A 20,699-nucleotide genomic window follows, 5' to 3' on the forward strand; every position below is an offset into this window, starting at 1 on the left:
TGTTCAATATCAGGGGTTTCTCCTGTCTCTCCAGTTCTTTAGGAAACAGAAATTGCATGTTCAGGCCAGGATACCAATTTGATTCAAACCAGATGGAGAAGTCATACAGCATACAGGATAAACAAGTGAAATTGGAAGTGATGAAACAAAGAAATGAGCAGCAGAAACATTTAGAAGTGGAACACTGCAGAAATCGAACCTGATAAATGATTTCCTGATTGGATGAAATTTGCAACCAGTTTTCTGTTTACCACAGAGCTAGAGAGACGGCGAGACCCATTTTTACTGAACAAACACTGACGATGACATCTCCATCTTCATCTCGCACCGGAGATTTACGACTAAGATGAAGATGTCAATTGGCCCAAAAATAGACGATCTGCAAGCTCGCACTCCAGAGGGCCCCCACAGCAAAGTTGACATATAGCATCACAGTCAGCACTTTAGCCTTTGGCTAAATCTCGATTAAAAAAAATAATAAAAAAAGGTATCCTTCGGCTATTTGTAGATCCGTTTCTTTTTAATCCTGTTAAACACACCGGGCGAAAACACAATTGAAATTTCAAAAACAATTTCCGAACAATTGTTGAAAATGGCAGGTCTATACACAGATCTGCTACTTTTGAAAGTCTGTTTTTGAGTTTTTGATTAAACTTTTTATAGTCACCCAAATTTTGTATGAATTGTGATTTCGTTAGAATTACAGTTATTACACCAAAAGGGCATAATAACAAGAAAGAAGTGGAGTGCCCTTTTGCTCTTGTATTTCCAAGTGAGAAAGGCGTGATAAGACTCAGCTGTGAGACAAGAAGAACTCATGCTGCGAGACAAAAGTGATTTCCTAGCAGAAAGCGTCAGATTGGGTTCTACCAAGGGTGGAGCACTGCAGTCATACAGTGAGCACTGTCAGAGCGGGGCCGATTCATTCGTCACGTCTGCACAGGAGACGGAGATCACAGTGAACTTTTGCACGGCACTCTGCTTCGGCGACTTCACGCCGTCTCATCTCCTCCCTCCGGTACTTTGCCCTTTCACTGTGGGCCGCCTTAAAGGTTTGTGTCCTGCTTGAATGAATTATGTACAGCCCCTGCCGGATTTGTACTTTTTAAAATATATATATAAATATATAGCACATTTAGAAATTGCTGACGTGAATGGATTTTGTCATTAAGCTTAGCATATGGAAGCTGAATTCAGTCACTTGGAAAAATTAACTAGAGTAGGATGGATTATACCACCGAGAGAACTCCAAACACTTCCAGGGGGATGCCCGTTTTTTATTTTTTCCGTTTATTTTTTTTAACCCATTTAGGGCTAGAATTATTGAATGCTTTAACTATTGAAAAATCTACAAGCTCGCATCTACAAGCTCGCAGCGCGGCACTCGGTGCCGCGCTGTGAGCTTGTATATCTGCTATTTTTGAAAAGTCTTTGAATATATCCCTTTAAAATACATTTGCAAAAACATACATACATTTGTAACTCAAATATTTGCTTCTGGGAGGTCCCTTATACAATATTTTGAGATGGGGGCGTCCCTGGAACAACACATTTTGAGATGGGGGTCCGTGGCCAAATACATGTAATTTTGGAGGTCCCTGGCATGAAACATTTTGAGAACATTTTGAGAACCACTGACAGAAACATAGTTTCTTTAAAAAAAAAAAGAAAAAAAAAATCTTAGGACACTTATAGAATCGGGTCAAAATATTTCAAGATTGATTTGCCAAAAAAAAATTGTATATCTGCTATTTCTTTATATTTAAAGCATAACATATTGCGTAATAATGCGTTCAGGCCTACGTGTGTAGGATTTATAGGGGTGTAGGGGGACTCCATGCCACTGCTTTTGATATCCCCCCTCTGGAGGGGATGTGTTTTATTGCTGCTTCAGGTCAGACTCAATTAAATACACATGCATTTCCTTTTGAGAAATGTCTGATATCTAACTATTAAACGGCAAAATGTCTGTCTGTCCGTCCGTCACGCTCAGCTAAATCATGGACCAGCATTCATGGTGACTTCACTATCAACAAGTGTGCCCTGATATAAATGACAAGGCGCGCTCTGCTGGTGCATAAAGCTAGCCTTACACCTAACAACTTTGAAAAGATTTCTCAGTCGTAATAAAGTCGCGGCGCTCTCCAGTGATTTGGTCTTTACTCAATCGATAAATGTGAGGTAGTGCTCCGACTCTATTTTTACCCCGACTTGAGACCGAGATTCTGTTACGAGAATATCAAACTGGTTTGATATTCACAAATCGGGGCTGAGTCTGACTAGAGTACAATGACGTAACAAACCAAAACAGAACGCTATAGTGAGCCAAAAGCCATTCATTCCCCAAACGCTGAGCTGCCACCCTGGTCGCCACTAGTAGCTGTTGGTGCGGCTGCGACAGCCCTTTATTTCACTGTGTATCATAATAGTTAATTATTCCAAACATTCGAAGTTGATAATAAGTTGATAGGATCATTAGGATCAATCTGCGTCGGCTAAAGGAGAGAACGAGATAGGACTGAGGGAGGAGGGCGGAGCTCGTTGTGTGTGCATGCACTGCAGTGATGGAAAAAGTACAAATGTACTTATTACACCACTCTGTGGGGGGGGGAGCTAGTCAGAGGAATAGGAACACAATGGCTATAATAGGCCTATTTCAGACAGATTTCAGCAAATAAAAGGGAATCTTGAACCAGTCTTTACAAAATCTTTAGAGGCATCTCACATCTAACAACTGAAATCTTTTAAAAATCATCATTAAGTCTTTGGGGAATCTTTTTCAAATCTTTTAGTGTGAGAGGGTAGTCTTTTAGAAATCTTTCCAAATCTTTCCAAAATCTTTTCAAAGTTGTTAGATGTAAGAGGGCCTTAAGTGGGCCAGCAGAACGGGGCAAAGAGAGGGGGCAAAGAGGGGCAAAGGGTGACGTCATAACAGCAAGGCATTTATAAGTAGGGATGGAGCTTGTTAATTTTCGAAGCGGTGAAAGCCGCTTCCAAGGAGTGGCTTTGTGTGTCCCCCATGTCCATATCATTTCAGTCCAGAATGAACAGGTTTTATCTGTCCGTAAATGTGTGTCCCCTCATGTCCATATATGGTCATTTCAGTCCAGAATGAACAGGTTTTATCTGTCCGTAAATGTGTGTCCCATGTGTGTCCCCTCATGTCCATATATGGTCATTTCAGTCCAGAATGAACAGGTTTTATCTGTCCCGTACGTCCAGAATATGTGTGTAGTGTCCGTCCCGGTCTGATGATTGGATGATTAAAAATGTCCAATGAGACCATACTTTGAGGATTGGTCAAGCTTCATCCGGCCCTCCAGATAAAATCATTAATTTATTCAGAATTCAGAATTCTGAAGCTCTAGAACACATAGAATAAAAGTTCACCACTTCGAACCGAATGTATATACAGAGTTCATAGCTCTAGAACACATTGAATATATTAGGACTACTGCGGCACCCAAATGTGACTAGGTCTGGCACTTTGTGCCTTATGTCGGTATTAGTTTGAGTTTGTCTGTCCCGTGCCTGTCCAATCCAAAATGAAAAATTTAACATTGGTCAAGCTTCACATGACAATTTGGCTCTCCAGACAATTTTATACTCAGATTCACCGCTTCACTTCGAACCGAGGTTTGATTTTTATTGATAATGAGCACCTTATTGATCCCACTTATTGAGCCGGGGTTTTATCAAGCCCGCTATTGAGAGTTTTCTAATATTTTGTGGAAAGATATGAGATGACAAATTCAGAACATAACTGGTATCGTTTTGTATTGGCCAGATTGTGAGTTTGTGAGTTTGTTGCGGACCACCATCTATGAAGATGACAATTGACAAAAGTATTAAATATCATTAAAACTTTCATTCGTTAGTGTGCAATAAGTGTTAAATGGCTTAGTACTGTAATCATTTCTTGATCACCTCTTGTCTTGATTGGGCCGCTATGCTCAAAAACAAGCTCGATAAGCCTAAAGCTTATTGATAGCGGGTAAATCTGTTACCTGGTTATCGAGTTACCCTTGTTTAGGGCTCCATCCCTATAAGGGCCACAAGGGTGATGTCATAATATCGAGGCATATATAAGGGCAAAGAGAGGGGCCGCCGATGCCCGCCACAAATCAGAACGGGCATAATCCAGCATATGTCCGAAAATCTTGGGGATTGGTGGATTGGTGAGCCTCACATGACATTTCAGCCAACCAGATTATAAAAGGGCCAATTTCCATTATTGGTCAAGTTTTACGTGAAACTATAATTAGTACTACAAAACGTGAGAAGTGGGCGCAAACCTACATCCGTCTGAGTAACAAGTAATGGGTAAGGACCTAGTATATGATATATATTCATATTAAGCAACCAGTGAATGAAGATGATCTGGAAGATGCTTTTAGTGTTTGTGCTACATTCTGCCTTGATTCATCCCTCTCAGTGCTGTTTCAGATGTCTGATATTGGAGGACGATAATTTGGCACTACTTGAAATTTGTCAGTATTACCCAGCACCTGACACCGAGAGTAGCGGATGGGATGTCTGCGAAAAGTTAGTGCGCAATATATTTGACCACAATGATACAGTCATAGAGGCGGCCAGAGTGAGGACCGTGGATTACCTTTCGGATTTGAAGAGCATTATGAAAAATATAATTGGTCCATTGAGAGAGCTGTTAAAAGACCCTCACGGATTAACCGCCAAAGAGATTGACAACCTTCTGTACGCTGCCGCCGGAGAATTCATCACAAAAGCCTCCCGTCTGCCTCGAGCCCCCGAATGTTCCCGTCCGTGTGGCCACCTGGACACCGACGCCGTGTACAACTGCGTGTCTTGTGAGAACAAGGATTCCTGTGGATTACCTGTGGACTGCCCACTCGAGGACACCAGGGTCACGGAGTACCAGGGCATCCAGATGTGGTGCAACGCGTCGCTGCCTCAGGACGTCGCTCTACCCGAGAACGTCCGCAAAGTCTGGAAGTTTGCGGTGGCACTGAACACCACACGAGTGGGCCGCTTCAAGACGGTGACCGCCGGGACCGACCCGCTCTACTCCATCCCCATGGTCGGCGAGCACCACCAGGGCACCTACCAGTGTGAGATCTTCCACGAGAAGAAGTCAATTTTCAGGCTGTACTGGTACCTGGCGGTGACGCCCCGGAGCGTGGAGCCCCATGAGGCACTACAGGCGCTCTTCGACCTGTCCATGCTGCACGAGGGGAGGCTGGTGGCCCCCCAGCCCCGCCTGGACCCCTTCCCCTCAGACGCCCTCCTCACCGCCTGCCTGACCTCCGTGCTGCTGCTGGTGTTCCTGTCTGCGGCGGCCGTGTATTGGTACGTGGTGGCGAGGAGGAAGACGGCCGCTGTCGAACGGGACGATGCGGATTCGTGGAGCTCGGTTAATAGCAACAGCAGCACATCCTCTAACAACGCTTCTCGCTGAGACGCCTGTTTATTGCCTCATTATTAAAGACCTTACTTAAGGCCCATTCTACAAATGCCATCTAAATCAGTAGTTTGTCTCACACTTTTTAAAATATTTCAGAAATATTCAAAAATAGCAGATGTAGCAGCACAGCACTAAGTGCCGCGCTGCAAGCTTGTCCATATGCTATTTTTGAGCAGTGCTCCTGGAAGGAGCTAAGCTCCAACATCTGGCTTTGTCCGTTGTCCAAAAGTTTGTTGTACGCCCAGGGTCACATTGGCCAAGCTTTGCATGAAGCTTAATGAAATGAACTCATAAATAGCACCGCTACCTTCACACTAGGTGTGATTTTTGAATGGCCAACGCTAAAGATCTAAAAAGACACATATGCTTTTTCCTGGATTTAATGGGCTAGTTGAACGTTGGGAGCTGTCTGAAAGCTGAAGCGATTTTGTTTGTTTGTTTTATGTAAAAGAACAGTAGAAAGAATAGATTGTATTACTGTCTGGCTTGTGTTTAATATTTCAATTCGATAATATCCCTTTTCTTCCCCTATACATTTAGAGTATAACCACAATCGTTTACCCCCTTTTCTTCCCAATTTAGTCGTTACGTCAATGATATTCCTCCAAAACATATTTCTGTGTTGCCACTGCTGTTGTACTTTGTTGGCTCACCGGGACCCCCCAATGTGAGGACATAGTGTCCCCCAGCGTGAGGACATAGTGTCCCCCGGCGGGAGGACATATAGTGCCTCTGCCCCCTGCTGTCAGGCTCTGCCCCCCTCCCCTGCCCGTTGGATGTACGTGCAGGGACTATTAGGCCCATTTAGACTGCAGTCAAATCTTCTCAAATATATATAACCCTTTTGGCCTGACTGTTCACACCGCATTTGCAAGTGACCAGAACTGATCTGTGTTTTCAGACTGATTTTAACAATGTCAACCCAAAGCCGCCCTGCGTCGACATATCTGCTTTGGTTACCGTGGTAACAACATAGGCATCATGACTTTCTCTTAATATGTTTTCTTCAAAATAATTTTCATCTGACACTGCAGATAGGATCTTGTGAACCCATTTTCTGCCATGACGTGAGATATGTCTTATTGCCTTGCTTGCTTGTTCCTGTACATTTCTCATGAAAGCCTACTACTAGGCATCACCCCAAAGTGCTAGTCCACTGTCCACTGAATGCTGCTCGCCATTTCTTCTAATATACATAAAGTATCAAAAGTAGAAAAGTACTCATTATGCACAATGCCCATTTCACAACTCTTTAATATCAGATGTAAAAACCCACAATGAGTCACATTTTCAAATGGCCGAAATATAGGGCTGACGTGGTTACTGTATGTTTTGTAATAACAATCTAAATCTACAAAGTAACTCAAGTGTACAAGTAATTATAGTATAAGTATAATATTTGCGTCTGGCTAGCGGATTGGAAGAAGTACCGAAAAAAATACCTGAAAATTAAGTACAGTACTTGAGTAAATGTACTAATCCAGCATTAGGCCCCAGAGCTCTGCAGGGTTGTATAGCTCCGCTGTCACATCTCAGTGGTGCTGCTATTATAGCAATAATATCACAGTTTAACTATTTCATAGAGACTGTATGTGAACCACATTAACCCTGACATTGTCTTTAATTCAAATATAGCGAACATAGCCGACCTGCTCATTGACTGCCAAGGCACGAGTTTCACGAGTTATTGCAGTACTCCCAGGCTGCCACAGCCCGAGTTTCCCGAGTTGGAAGCCATTTTGAAAAAAAAAAAAAAAATTTTTTTTTTTTTTTTTTTTCAAAAATTTTTTTTATAAAAAAAATTCTAAAAATGCCTCAAATGTATTAGGCATGATCACAATTGTGAAATTGCATGTTTAGCCCCATAACAAACACATCTTTCAAAATGTCAAAAATGGCTGTTTTGTCTGACTTTGAAGGCTTGTAACTCATGAAGGCCTGAACGGATTTCCAAGCGTATTTTTTTGTTTGAAAGCTTTTAAAAAGTACTACACATATAATGCATATATGGTGCATGGGCGTGCACGATCCGTGCACAAAAGATTGATCCGTGCACTCGAAATTTAGGAAGGTGGCAGTGTTTGTTTTGTCTGACTTTGAAGGCTTGTAACTCATGAAGGCCTGAACGGATTTCCAAGCGGATTTTTTTGTTTGAAAGCTGTTAAAAAGTACTACACATATGATGCATATATGGTGCATGCGCGTGCACGATCCGTGCACTAAAAATTGATCCGTGCACTAGAAATCTAGGATAGTGGCAGTCTGGTACTTGGGGGCCATCTTGAAATGGCATTCAATGAGTTAAGCTCACAACACGTTGTGATGTGACGCTTTTGCCATTTGCCAATTATCATGATTGGAGGAAGGCTTTTTTCTCCTCACAGGGGATAGGGCGGAGTCCTTATATGGACCAAACACTAGTTTAGTAACTAGGACTATCAGAACATAGACCCATTTGAATTAAATGAAATCATTTACCCTACCTTTAACAACAGCAAAACTATACCAAAACCAGTGGTTTTGAAGTCCGCCGACTGGGAAAAACACTCTTATTTTGAAGTCCACCGACCGGAAGTCAAGGGTTGACGTTTGTCTAACTTGACACAAGCAGCTGCTTGACGTTAGCTTCTAGTTGCTTGCTGCTGCATTCTGCCTGATAACCTAGCGACATGGCATGCACACTATGGGTATTAGCGTGACTCAGACGCACATAGGTTGGGCGTTTTCATATTAAGTGAAAACTGACGGCTGTAGTACAATTGCAATATTTTCTTCTGCGAGGCAGGAGTAAATGTACTTAGTTACTATACACCACTCCACTGACCAAAACTCCTGTTATAAACTCCAAAACAACACTCACAGGGTGAGCAAACGGTGGACATAAGGCCATTGTTTTGGGTGAACTACTCAGTTAAACGGTTATGGAAATGCGTGGCGATAATGGTTCAGAGGTGACGTGCTGAACTGGTCCGGCGGGGGCGAGGTGGGACGGGGCTGCCATGGCGGAACGCATGCATGTTGGGAGAGCATGGCATGAGCCACGGGAGGTCACAGGCAATCCAAGCTGACATTTCAGCCTGTTTTGTTCAGGTCTCAACATGCATTCCAGCCCACACACATAACCTTTTGCTGCAGGAGAGCGCCGACTACAAAAGCTTTTCAATGGATGAAAAAAAAGAGAAGTCTTCGGCCGTTTCCCTTGACATTCAATAAATATACATCAGCTTTGGTTTGATATGAAAAGGTGAAAATGGATTGCAGTTTTACAGCGTTCGCGGTTTTGTAACAATGTGACAGCTTTGGAGTGAAGCGAGAAGAATGGATGTTGGATAACGGACATTTAAAATGTTTTTTTTACGGAAGCTCTGATTCGCCCGGTCTGACTAAGTAGATAAGCATTTGGCATATTTAATGTGATAAAAGGTACCAAAGTGACAGACATTAAGAAAACAAAATCCCCAGGCAAAACAGTAATTTATGTCACATTGTAATTACAGTACTGTCATCAGTTGTACATCGTTGCTGTCAGGCTTGCATCTCCATATTTCTACATTTGATGTTTTTCCGTAAATTAATGTCCCACTTCGTCGTACAAGAGACTTCGTTGTACAAGAGTGACGCGCAAAGTAGCGGATCTTCCAGCCAGGGGCGTCACAAGGGGGGGAAAAGTGGGACTGAGTTACTAGGGCCCAAGGTGGAGGGGCCCTAATATTTTATACTTTAGCTATTGAAAAATAGCAGAAGTACAAGCTCGCAGCGCGGCACTCGGTGCTTGTGCTATTTTTCAGTAGTTAAAGCATAAAATAACGCAGTGAATCCTTGTACCCAGGGCCCAGAATTTGGTGCGACACGCCTGCTTCCAGCTCACAACACGTTGCATCACAATGTATTAACTGTAACATTATTAACTCATTCAATGCGTTCTTGATGACTTGACGAGTTTGATGAGTCATTTTCAATGTTCGAGGCTGCCATGTGACGAGTTTGACGAGTTCCTTATTTTGATGCTGGATGGCGCTGTTCGCTAGCTTATGGGTCACCAATTATTTCCAGGGTAACCAGAAGATATCTTGTAGATCAGCTATTTTCAAATGGCCGATAATGTATACAAGGCTCAAGGCTGAATTGGGTAAAGCATGTTTTGTAATAATAATCAAAACAACGATTGACTAAAGTTTTCAAATAAAAGTATAATATTTGCCTCTGAGATGTAGTGGAGTAGAAGTAAAAGTACTGACAAATGGAAATACTCACAATTGTCCTGAAGTACAGTACTTGACTAAATGTACTAAGTTACTGGATTTGGACATACAGTACAAGGTTTACACCTGCCAGCGATGCCAGTTTCTTCAACCTGTGCCTCAGATAATGCATGCAGTGAGTGCCACAGTGTAGGTAGGTAATACAAAGTGTGCATCTGTGCTGTTGGCAGAAAGCACTAGCATTCCAGCTGGCTTGGTCAGGCTGGGGCGGTGTTAAATTAATCTACTGGTCTGTTTTTTAGGTCTTGTCTGGAGGTAGTCCAAAAAAAAGAAAGAAAAAATCTTAAAGCGCTTAATTTCATAATGCCTTGACGAACGTCGCTCAGTAAACAAACTTCAGTGCTGCTGTTTTGAATCTGTCATCGGGGAACCATGTAAAGAGTAAAGCTTTTTTGGAAGGCTTCATAAGATGCTTACTTCGTTAAGGACTTTTCATTTTAAACGCGCTGACAGGCAAGCGGGCATGCAGGTACTGTGCTGTAGGGTGACGCCAGCAATCTGAGACAAGATTTATTGACGTCGTTATTATTTTTGAAAGTAATGACATGTGACGTATACATCAGAGAGTCTTCCACTGCAGCGTAGTTCATACCAGTGCTTCTCAAACTTTTGTGTAATTTCAAGGATCCCCAGTTTGATATCTGTCAAAGATTTTGAGTTATTGTCATTTTGAAATCAAATATAGCGAACATAGCCAACCTAAAAGTTCACAACGCGCCGTGATGCGTTGCTTGTAGATTTTCTCTATTTGCTGTATAATGATGTATAGGGCGTGAAGGAGAAGTTCACCCCAAAAATCACGTATTTCTATTTTGTTTACTCACCCCGTGATGTCCTGAATTCAAGGAGAAGTCGTGTTTGTATAACATTTCTTTACTTGTGAAACTTGGAATTTGGTTCCTACAATACATACATTCCTACCCTACCCTGATCCTTTCATCCCTAGTAAACGCTCCGCACATATGCTGGATGTCACCGTAGAATGGATGAAGAGGTGAAGCACAGGGTCTTCCCCCAGCGTTACAGGACACTGGCCACAGGAGAGCAGACAGACGGTCTGTGACCTTCCTTCGTCTGACTAAGACAAAAACGCCATTATTATTAGAATAATAACCTCTGTCTGCATGCTCTGCCCGTTGGCTATCCTCACGTTTCACAACAAGCTTACTGTGGGCTTCACTTCCTCCACACAGCTGAGTCAAATCACTTAAAAAAGCACCATGTAATCACCATGCAGAGATTCAGGTGTCACAGGCTCACAGCAACCACAGCAACCAGTCAGAATGAAACATGGGCGTGTATCAAAAAAGCACCTCGGTTAAGGCAAGACCAGCCCGCGGAAGCTTGTGATTGGCTGAACCGGAGGTAGGGAGCGCTCCGCTGTGTTCACTTGGACCGCACGGAGGTGCGGAAAGCCGGGAGAGGGGGGCGAAGATTTACTATTCTGGCCCCCTGTTTTACAACTCAAAAGCTGCTGAGTCTGCAAAAGCGGACTTCGCAGCGCTCGACACGGTGACTCGCTCGCTTTAGCTCCGCTTGAGACGGCACGCCTCCGTCGTCTCCAGCGAAAACAAGCGCTCCTTTATAAGAACCAGACTTAACCGAGGTGCTCTTTTGATTCACGCGGCTCATGGGACACAGGAAACTTGAGGACAGAAACATTTAGCGTTTAGGAATTCTGGTGGTGTCATAGTGCCACACATGAGCGGGGGTGGATGCCGCCTCAACAGCCTGGCTGTTTCATCTCACAGCTCTCAACAAAAGGTCATGTTCACAACGATATGACATGTAACACCTAACTTATACTGAGCCGCACGCCGGTGTCTCGCACGGTAAATAGCCGACCTGTGATCGGCTTTGAAGGTCGGCTATTTTCTCAGGCTTGTAAGACTGCAAAATAGCCATCATATTCTCGTGTGTATTACACTAGCGTCTCTTGCAGGTTTATGTCACCATGCCACACGGTAACATCCTCAGTGTCAGTAGAGGCCAAGGGCCAAACCTCCCTTTGCTGGAATTGAGGCTCACTTCCGGGTTCTCGTTCAGCCTGCTGTTCCTATTAAAGGAGTAGTTCACCCCCAAAATGACCTATTTTCTTTCTCTTTGAGGTTTTGCGCTTGATTTTACACTTGATTGTATTACCTTACTAAACCTTTTCAAAAACAATTTGTTTTCAATCGCTAGTTTGGAGACCCGCACTCGCTGCGGTTGCAGCTAATAGCAGACATTTTATATTTTATCCTTTTTTTACAGCCTATGATAGAGGCCCATTGTTTAGGCCTATATAATTTCCAAAAGTCGTTAAACAAGACAAAGTAGTGGTGTCAATAAAACAACAGTATTGTGGCATGGCCCAGTCTGTGCCTCACACCCAGTCTGTGTCGACACAGCTGCGCATGTTAATACTTCGTACGGCGCTGGTGCTCGGCCAATAAAGCAGATATCTACAAGCCCACAACGTGACACATCTGCGATCACATCTCTTAAACCATATGGTTTAAGTGGGTTACCATGGTAAAGTGTCTCGCTCAGAGCCGAAAGGGCCGAAATGGTTCCACTTCTACCCACTCAGAGTCACATTACACTCAGGATGTTGCAGTGCATTCACAGTGTTTTACCCAGTGCATTCACATTGTTTTACCCATGCATTCACAGCGTTTTACCCGTGCATTTGCGGCTGGTGTCCTCCCTCTTGGAGGAGCTGAGGAGGCGGCAGTCAAAGTTCTCCTCCCAGAACTCGGCGAACCACACGTTCCTGCGGTTGTTCTCCAGCGTGAGCGCTGTGAAGTATTCATCGAACCCTGGGAAGAAGAACGGTGGGAGAGAGAGAGAGAGAGAGAAGGTAATAGCTGCAGTTTTTCCGGACCAATTATTATCCACCCAACAACACCCCCCACCCCCCATAAACCTGCAGGAGAGGAAGCGAGACAAGCAGCGGGCCGCGGAGTGATGCTAGCCGCCTGCTGCTGGGAGCAAAATCAGCAGCGACGCGTCTCTTTCATCTAAATTTGACCACTGTGTGCCTTCTCCTTCCTCTCCCCCAACCCCGTAATCACTTCTTTCATCTAGGAAATTACATTAATTAAGAACAGGATGCATAATAAATAACCAGGGACTGTGAGCAATGACACCGCCTGCTACCTCAGGCAGCAAGGTTCTGTAGAGCTGTTTTTTTTTCTCTCTCTTTTTTTTATTTTTCAGTTCCTTTGCACCCAAAATGTTTTGTCATTATGCCAATTCCTTATTCTCTGTGTATTTAATTTATGTTGTTCAGCATGTTATGCTATTTCTGCTATCTTCTATCCTGAAAAATACCAGTTTTGGACATATGAGGTTTCCACCCGACAGCGACGATACAAAGTAATGTAAATACCTAGGATTTAGCAAGAAATGCACATTTTCATCCGTAGTCCCCGACGTAAAAACATGTAACATCACGATCATCCATACGAACAGACACACACACCATAAATAATACAAATAAATCGGTAAAAAAGCGGTGGTCAGTCCGAGACCATGAGTCTCTTTTATACATCGGCTCTGCCGGAACCGCGCCACCCGATAGCGACGATATGGTCGCATGATTGGTGTTCTAATAACCAATTTCCTCATTCTAATTCCTTGTCAGTGCTCCAGTTGGTCCTAGGGCGAGCACAGACAACCATGTGTCTCCTGCGATACACGTGACATCAAGGCTGCTCCTTTTCTTTTCAGCTGACAGTGAGGAGTTTCATCAGAAGGCTGTCAAGCATGTGGAGGATTCTGAAGTAGTTCCACACAACAGAGAACAGGCGCCCTGACCCCAATGCTGTTGTGGCTCGTGCTAGGGACTGGGCAATTAATTGAAAATACATTTAAACCGACATATACAGTAGAACCAATAACCGATCTTCTCATGTAAGCAAGTCTTGCCGAGCCATGAGGCCCATTGGACAGGAGCCTATCTCCTGTTTCTGTAGCATCTCTGTAGCGTCCTAAGGACTTAACCCCGATCCAACCCTTGAGTGCCAAGCAGGGAGACATTGGTTCTGATTTTTACCTCCCAGTCTCAGGGCAGACGCTCTAACCACAATGCCACTGCTTTGTTCACGGAGGTAATCGAGAAACAGTCGGGATTAGCCTGATTAAGGGTGGCGAACAAAAAGATCTACAAGCTCAATGCAATGCATCGCGATGTGAAGCCATGTGAGCTTGTAGATATATAGATAGAAAAAAAAAGAAAGAAAGATAAGAAATGGTAATGGTTCATTAACAACTTAGACCCTGTAGTCTCAGAGAACTGGACTTCAGTTACAACTGCACTTTGACCAACTACATTAGCCAGAATAGCTGATCTACAATCTTACAATGTGGCGTGTTTGAGATGCATTGTGAGCTTGTAGATCAGCAATTCTGGCTAATGTTCCCCCCAGAATATGGATGCTGGGGCTCAAGTGGTTAATCGATGCAAAAGTTTGAAATACTTGTGATATTGAATTGAAGTCACAGCTAGTGCAACAACAGTAATTGCCCTCCACACCCAGCCTCCCTCCTGCGGACACTGCCAATTGTGTTGGTATGGACACCTGGCAAGGCACCGCAGAGGATTCAACCCCCTAGTCTTCATGGTGGCGGGCAGGAGCTTACATCCCTGCACCATCACAATGTCTTCTTTTCATCACTAGCATGTATTGTTACAGGCCAGGACGGGATGTACTGTACTGCGTAGGATTGAAAGATTTGAAGAAAAAAAAGAACGATGCACTTTCATGTTCATGTAGAACAGAGCTGAACATCGTGTGAGGCTCCGTGCCGATGCCAGGTGACTCAGTTAGAATGTAAGAATTTAAGAATAGCTCCACACTAAATCTTGTCCCCATGAAGGTTTGCATGTGCAGCGTTTCAACCCAATGTGGGTCTTTGTAAGGTTGCAGCAGGTAAAGCATTCTACAAGCAAAGCTTACCGAGAGTATGTTTCAGTTGGTCTGTATCTGTTTATTTCATAAAGTATTCATGTATATGTGTATGGATGGATGGATGGATGGATGTACTGTATGTCCTGCATGTACTGTACATGTATGTATGTATGTATGTATTTATGTTGTATGTACAGTATGTATGTATATAGTATGTATGGTATCATTCAGCGAAGGTCTCTCTTTAGTAACACCAACAATGTTCTTGTGGGGCACTTTTGCAACTTAGGAGGTGAAGTGAATTATTCAACGCGATCGCTATTTCAATTTAGCCAAATGAGGCGTACAGTACACTGTCACACCACCACCACGCTGGCTGACATGCCCACTACAAGCAGCCATGAGCCCAGGGGCGTCACAAGGGCGGGGGAGGAAAGTGGGACTGAGTTACTAGGGCCCAAGGTGGAGGGGCCTTAATTATTTCATACTTTAGTTATTGAAAAATAGCAGATCTACAAGCTCACAGCGCGGCACCGAGTGCCGCGCTGCGAGCTTGTAGATCTGCTATTTTTGAAAAGTCATGAAAATGTGTGCAAATCTTTGAATATAATGTATTTTTTAAGCGAACATTTGTAACTCAAATTTTGCTTCTGTGGGGGGTCCGTGGAACTAAATATTTAGAGATGGGGGTCCGTGGCCAAATACATATCATTTTGGGGGTCCTTCACATGAAAACGTGTGAGCACCATTGACATAGAAACATAGGTTTTTCAAAAAAAGAATTGTCAAGATTCTTCAAAAATAGCAGATCTACAAGCTCGCTGTGAGCTTGTATATCTGCTATTTTTCAATAGTTAAAGCACAACGTAATTGTGCGGGGGGCCGCAGTGAATCCCACACAAGCAGCCATGAGCCTGCAGTAAACAGTACTGTACACTACAGTATGTGCAGCCTCCCCACCGAACATTTGGGGTGATTTGTGCGTCATGGTCCACTAACTGCACACATTAGTTAGTAACTTACTATGGATAGTTAAAGATTGGACAGGGAGGCCACGCCATTATTAGACTGTATGTCTTACTCTGTCTACTTGCATTAAATTCTACGTGCCTATAGGACTGTGTGCATATGGCAGTTTTTGTAGCTCGAGAGGCGACTTATGCTCTGAATGATTGTCTTGCCTCGAAGTCCTCGGTCTCGCTCTTCCCCTCTCTCTCTCTCTCTCTCTCTCGCCCTCATCTCTCGGCTCTCACAGCTGAATCATCAAAGGGGAAAATGTGATAATGACTAATCAAAGCTCAGAGCCCTGGCTGATTTTCTCTCATTTTTTTAAAAGGCCATCAACGATGCACGGTGGAATAATAACATTCCTCCCCGTAACACTGCACGCATTGTTCTGACCAGGCCTCCCTCGTTAAAAGGAAGCCATTGTAATGATGGGTTTGTAATTACCATAGCAAATGCAATAATAGGGCTTTGCAAAGTTGCCTCTGCCGCATCCTTAACAGTTTGACACACATTTCAATATGAATGTGTGTCGTGCGGGGCTTACGGTGTTAAGAGAACCAGAGCTCCGCGATGGTAATGCTTGCGTGCGCACGCCGGTTTCGGGATGACAATGTGCATGTAAATGTAAAGCAATTACACGTTCAAGTTCAACAGTGCACAGTCAATCTTTAATGAGCAGCGTGTGTGTGTGTGTGTGTGTGTGCGTGCGTGCGTGCGTGCGTGCGTGCGTGCGTGTGTGTGCGCGTGCCTGTGTGTGCAGGCATGTATTTGAAGCTGTTGATATGTTTTATAACAGCCACATTGTTAGAGTGGAACAAGGACTGGGTGCTTGGTTGTTCACTGATTGAGACACATTAAGCCGTCCGTCCCGTTCCCTGGGGCCAGGATTTGAGGGATTGCTCTATAGCATAATAAATGAGCTCTGTGTGATTTGACAGGTGGCTGGCATCACACTATTGACTGAAAATGGTTAGTATCTGCCGATTTTATCACACATCACGTTTTTTGTTTGACAGGAAGTAATTAGGATATGACTTTTAGGGACCTTTGATGTAGAAAATACATAAATAATAGATTTTGTTCAACTTTTTGACATCTCTTCTTAACCTTGTCTCCATTATGACCGCGGGTATGCTCTAAAAGTGCTAAAACCTTAATTCCAGGTGGTCTTTAAACCATAATGTAGGCTATACATCATTGTACAACAAAATGAGCTATTTTTGCTATTTAGTAGCAACAATTGCGAATATAACTCAAGCTCAGCTTCAATGTGACATGTTTCTGAGCTTGTAGATTGGCTATTCTAAACTAGAGGTTCGGACCTCACATCTAGAGTTCGGGCACTATGCAACCCAAACAACTATGTTGCACTGCTGATTCGGACCAATACGTATAGTCCCTGTATATGGGCATGCCCCTATTGTGGCCATGGAGCCCACTGATTTGTTTGCTCACAACGCCTCGCAACACAGGCACACAAGTAGGCCATATATGGCCACGAGTTCACAAGGACTACAACGGTTTATGTTGTGTTGAGTGATGTCAGACCTCAGCTCATGGTCAGGCTACATAAGGTATGAACTGTCTTTAGACCTCCAATTCATTTCAGTCTAGCCAGTGATCGAGTTATACCCACAGAGCTATGGGAGCCCTATTCTGGCGGCGCCGAAGGCGCCGCCAGAATAGGGCTCCCATAGCTCTGGGGGCCCTTCGCCGCCGCCAAAGGCGGCGGCAAAAGAAAATCGGGTAATTGCGGATATAAAGTCGCCTAAAACGGGTACTTTCCTATATTAAATCATATTAAATCGGGTATTTCGCGGATATAAAGTCGGCTAAAACGGGTATTTCCTATATTAAATCATATTTTTCCTTTCACAATATTAATTCGGGCTTCACATTGGCTATGTTGACAACTCCAGGCAGTCTTTTCTGTTCATATTAACTCACCATTATTGCTCAGCCTCCAGTTCCCAATTCCTCCATCTGATGATCTGAGCTCTGAGCCATCCAGCCAAAAGTTCCCGTTCTGGTAGCATAAAGTCGGCTAAAATGGGTATTTTTCTTTCTCAAAACAAGGCGGGTCGGGTTCATATTTATTTACTAAAAAAAACAATGTCACGGGCACAGGCTACAGTCTTGCTCACAAGACAGCGTTGTTTGGTTGTTTGCACACTGTGGTTGTTTGTTGCTGTCCGAGTGTCCGCCTTCCTTTGCCGTCCGGGCCGTGGCTAGAACAGACACTCGACGCAGTGGTTCCTAGCTTATGGGGAAAGAAAGCCCGGTAGGCGAGGTTAGGGGAAAGGTAGGAAGTAGGAACCATTGCAGCGAGTGTGTTATAACCCGGACGGTAAAGGAAGACTCACACCCCACATTAAATGCGCCTGATTTATAATAATAAAATTAATAGTAGGATTAAACGGTGTGATGTCATTGTTTAGTCTTACTGTCTAACATGTTTATTTAGTATATCTAGTTAACATAAATAATATAAATTCTTCCAATGGAACATAAAAAATCGAACCTCTGTTCGAAGTGGAGCTGTGTGTGTGTGTGTGTGTGTGTGTGTGTGCGTGTGTGTGTGTGTGTGTGTGTGTGTGTGTGTGTGTGTGTGGGTGTCTGGCCTGGCCTGAACAACAGCGCCCTCGTGTGGTCACAAAAGGTCCTGTAGGCTACAGACAGACAGACAGACAGACACACAGACACGGCCACACACACGGCCACGTATAGGGAGCTTGTGTTCCACACAGCTCCAAAAAAAAGAAAACGAAAAAAAAAAAAAAAAAAATACACACTTAGAAAAAAAGAGACCCCAAAGGGGGTTGTTGACTATGGGGTCCCAGACTTTAACTATGGGAGCTAAGCCCCTACTGGCTCCCACATAACTCGAACTCTGAGTCTAGCACAGAGACAGAGATAAGATGGGGGGTGTTGATCGATAGAGAGAAGCAGAGTTGATAACGGAAGGAAGAAGTGATTCCCAATATTTCCAGCCTCAGTTCTGTGTGACATGCGTTTCAGTCAGTTAGGTAACATGAAGGCACACCAGCGCATCCACACTGGAGAAAAGCCTTTCTATTGTACACAGTGTGACAAGAGTTTCAATGTGTCAAGTAGTTTTACGACACACCTACGTCTCCACACCGGAGAAAAACCATATTACTGTAAACAGTGTGACAGGAGTTTCAGTGTGTTAAGGGGCCTGAAGAGACACCAGTGTATCCAGGTTTAAAAAACAAAACAAAAAAACATTTCCAGTCTTTACTTGGTTACAGGAAAAGGTCCATTGAACGAAAACCCAGGTGAATTTGAGTAATCCTGCACTGGCCATCCCCTGACAACGAAAAGGGGCGAGGCCTCTGGAATTATAGTAGTAGGATGTGTCTACAGAAATCAGTGAATGTCAAATGGGACCCTAACTCCATAAAAGGCATGCCTCAAAGCGTTGTGTGCAACAAGCCCAATTATACTCACATCACCACATGTGATGATCAAAAAAATCCAGTATGTTGTGAGTGTAGTCTATAGACCAATGGCCTGTTGACTCATCTACTGCCAAAGACTAAATACATTTTTCCAAAGCCCTCACCTTAACCCTGCAAGGCCCAGCGTTGCTTTTTGGCAACATTTTTTAAATCATTTTAACAAAAATGTTATAATTAGTTTTCCTGTTCCTTTTTCACATTAAATATTGTTTAGTATTACAATGCCATTGGCCACGATATTTGCATATAAATACCCCCCACAGGGGCTGACATTCACACCTCCCAGAGAAGTTGAAATTCCAGCGTCTGGACAAACAACATCTCACTTTTTAACTGAAGCTATTCCTCACTACAACATATTTTTTTTTTCGTGATCATTAGAATGTCTAGAACGCGTGCATATCCCCAAAATGCAAATTAGAGCATGATTTATGATGTATGGCTATAAAACCTTACAAAAACATTATAAATTTTTTAAAATTACATTTTCCTGTGATTAGGACTCCTACAAGACCATCTGATTTTTTTTAATTTTTTTTGGCCAGTAGAAATTAATTCGGGTCTTGCAGGGTTAATGAAATTAACTCATAAATAGCACCGCTCACTTCACTATCTCACAAATAGCAGAATATTTTAATTTTTATTTATTTTTTCAAAACGCTTGCCTACAATTTATTGACCTTATTCACACCGCGGCCATCTTGGATCACATGACCACATGGGGTGGCATCGCAGCCAATCAGAACCTGCTGGGTAAGGCAAGATTCGGCCGCGGAAGCTTCTGATTGGCTTCGTTGTCACCCCATGTGGTCATGTGATCCCAAGATGGCCGTGGTGTGAATATGGTCAATGACACGCCCAAAACGGCAAATCTTCCAGATGGAAAGTGGTTCAGCCTCTTGGTTCAGCTGTCAGTCACAGCAGTGGTTCTCAAAGTGGATTCCAGGGACTCTGTGGGTTCCTTTAGGGGGGTTTAAATTGACCCATACACGTCTGTAACTCTGACAGTGTACAAATGGAACCAAATTAACCCGTTAAGGAGAGACCTTGAAATCTGAAAGTTTGAGAAACACTGAGTCACATGTAATAGTGAGTGCATAATGGTACCTTTAATGGAGGAGCGCTTGGGCAGTATGGTGATGGCCCCAGCCGCCACATCCTCAAGCTGCTGCACGGGGCCGCTTTTGGCCCCCCAGCTGTCAGATCCAATCCACTGGAAATGGCCCACCTGGTTGGCCCTCTTGGTGGCATTGAGAACCCCCCTGCAAAAGGACATCCACGAGTGAATCGGTGGGACGGGGCACAGTGGGACAAAAAGTTAAAGATAGGAGGTCTCTGCCTGACAGCAACAAAAACCTTGAACCGGGGAAACTTCCGATTCCCAAGAAGCTGCTCTGGCGCTTTTCTGCCCAATTTAATCATTGATTTATACCAATAGATTTGTCCCCACACACATTTCTACTGTTGTATCCTACCAACTTGTGAGGACACCTGCCAGTGAGGAGCCCCCACCGGGAGGACATCAGAGCAGTGGTTCTCAAAAAAAAAAAAAATCATATGTATTTTGCCCACCTGAAAATACGTTGTGCCAGGGACCCCCAGAATAGCT

At 43.7% G+C, this 20,699-nt stretch overlaps 1 protein-coding gene across 1 annotated transcript in view; it reads right to left on the reverse strand.

The window, feature by feature from the left end:
* The window catches only part of LOC308291696 (metabotropic glutamate receptor 7-like), a 202,043-nt gene that overhangs the window by 90,231 nt on the left and 91,113 nt on the right, over positions 1-20,699 (reverse strand). The window contains exons 4-5 of the mRNA XM_080733806.1: positions 20,198-20,352; positions 12,369-12,506 (exon numbers count right to left, since the gene is read on the reverse strand). Coding sequence (XP_080589932.1) covers positions 12,369-12,506; positions 20,198-20,352 — 293 coding nt within the window. The remainder of the gene's footprint in view (positions 1-12,368; positions 12,507-20,197; positions 20,353-20,699) is intronic.

Source organism: Nannobrachium achirus, assembly GCF_963921795.1.
Source record: "Nannobrachium achirus genome assembly, chromosome: 9".
Classification (NCBI taxonomy): domain Eukaryota; kingdom Metazoa; phylum Chordata; class Actinopteri; order Myctophiformes; family Myctophidae; genus Nannobrachium; species Nannobrachium achirus.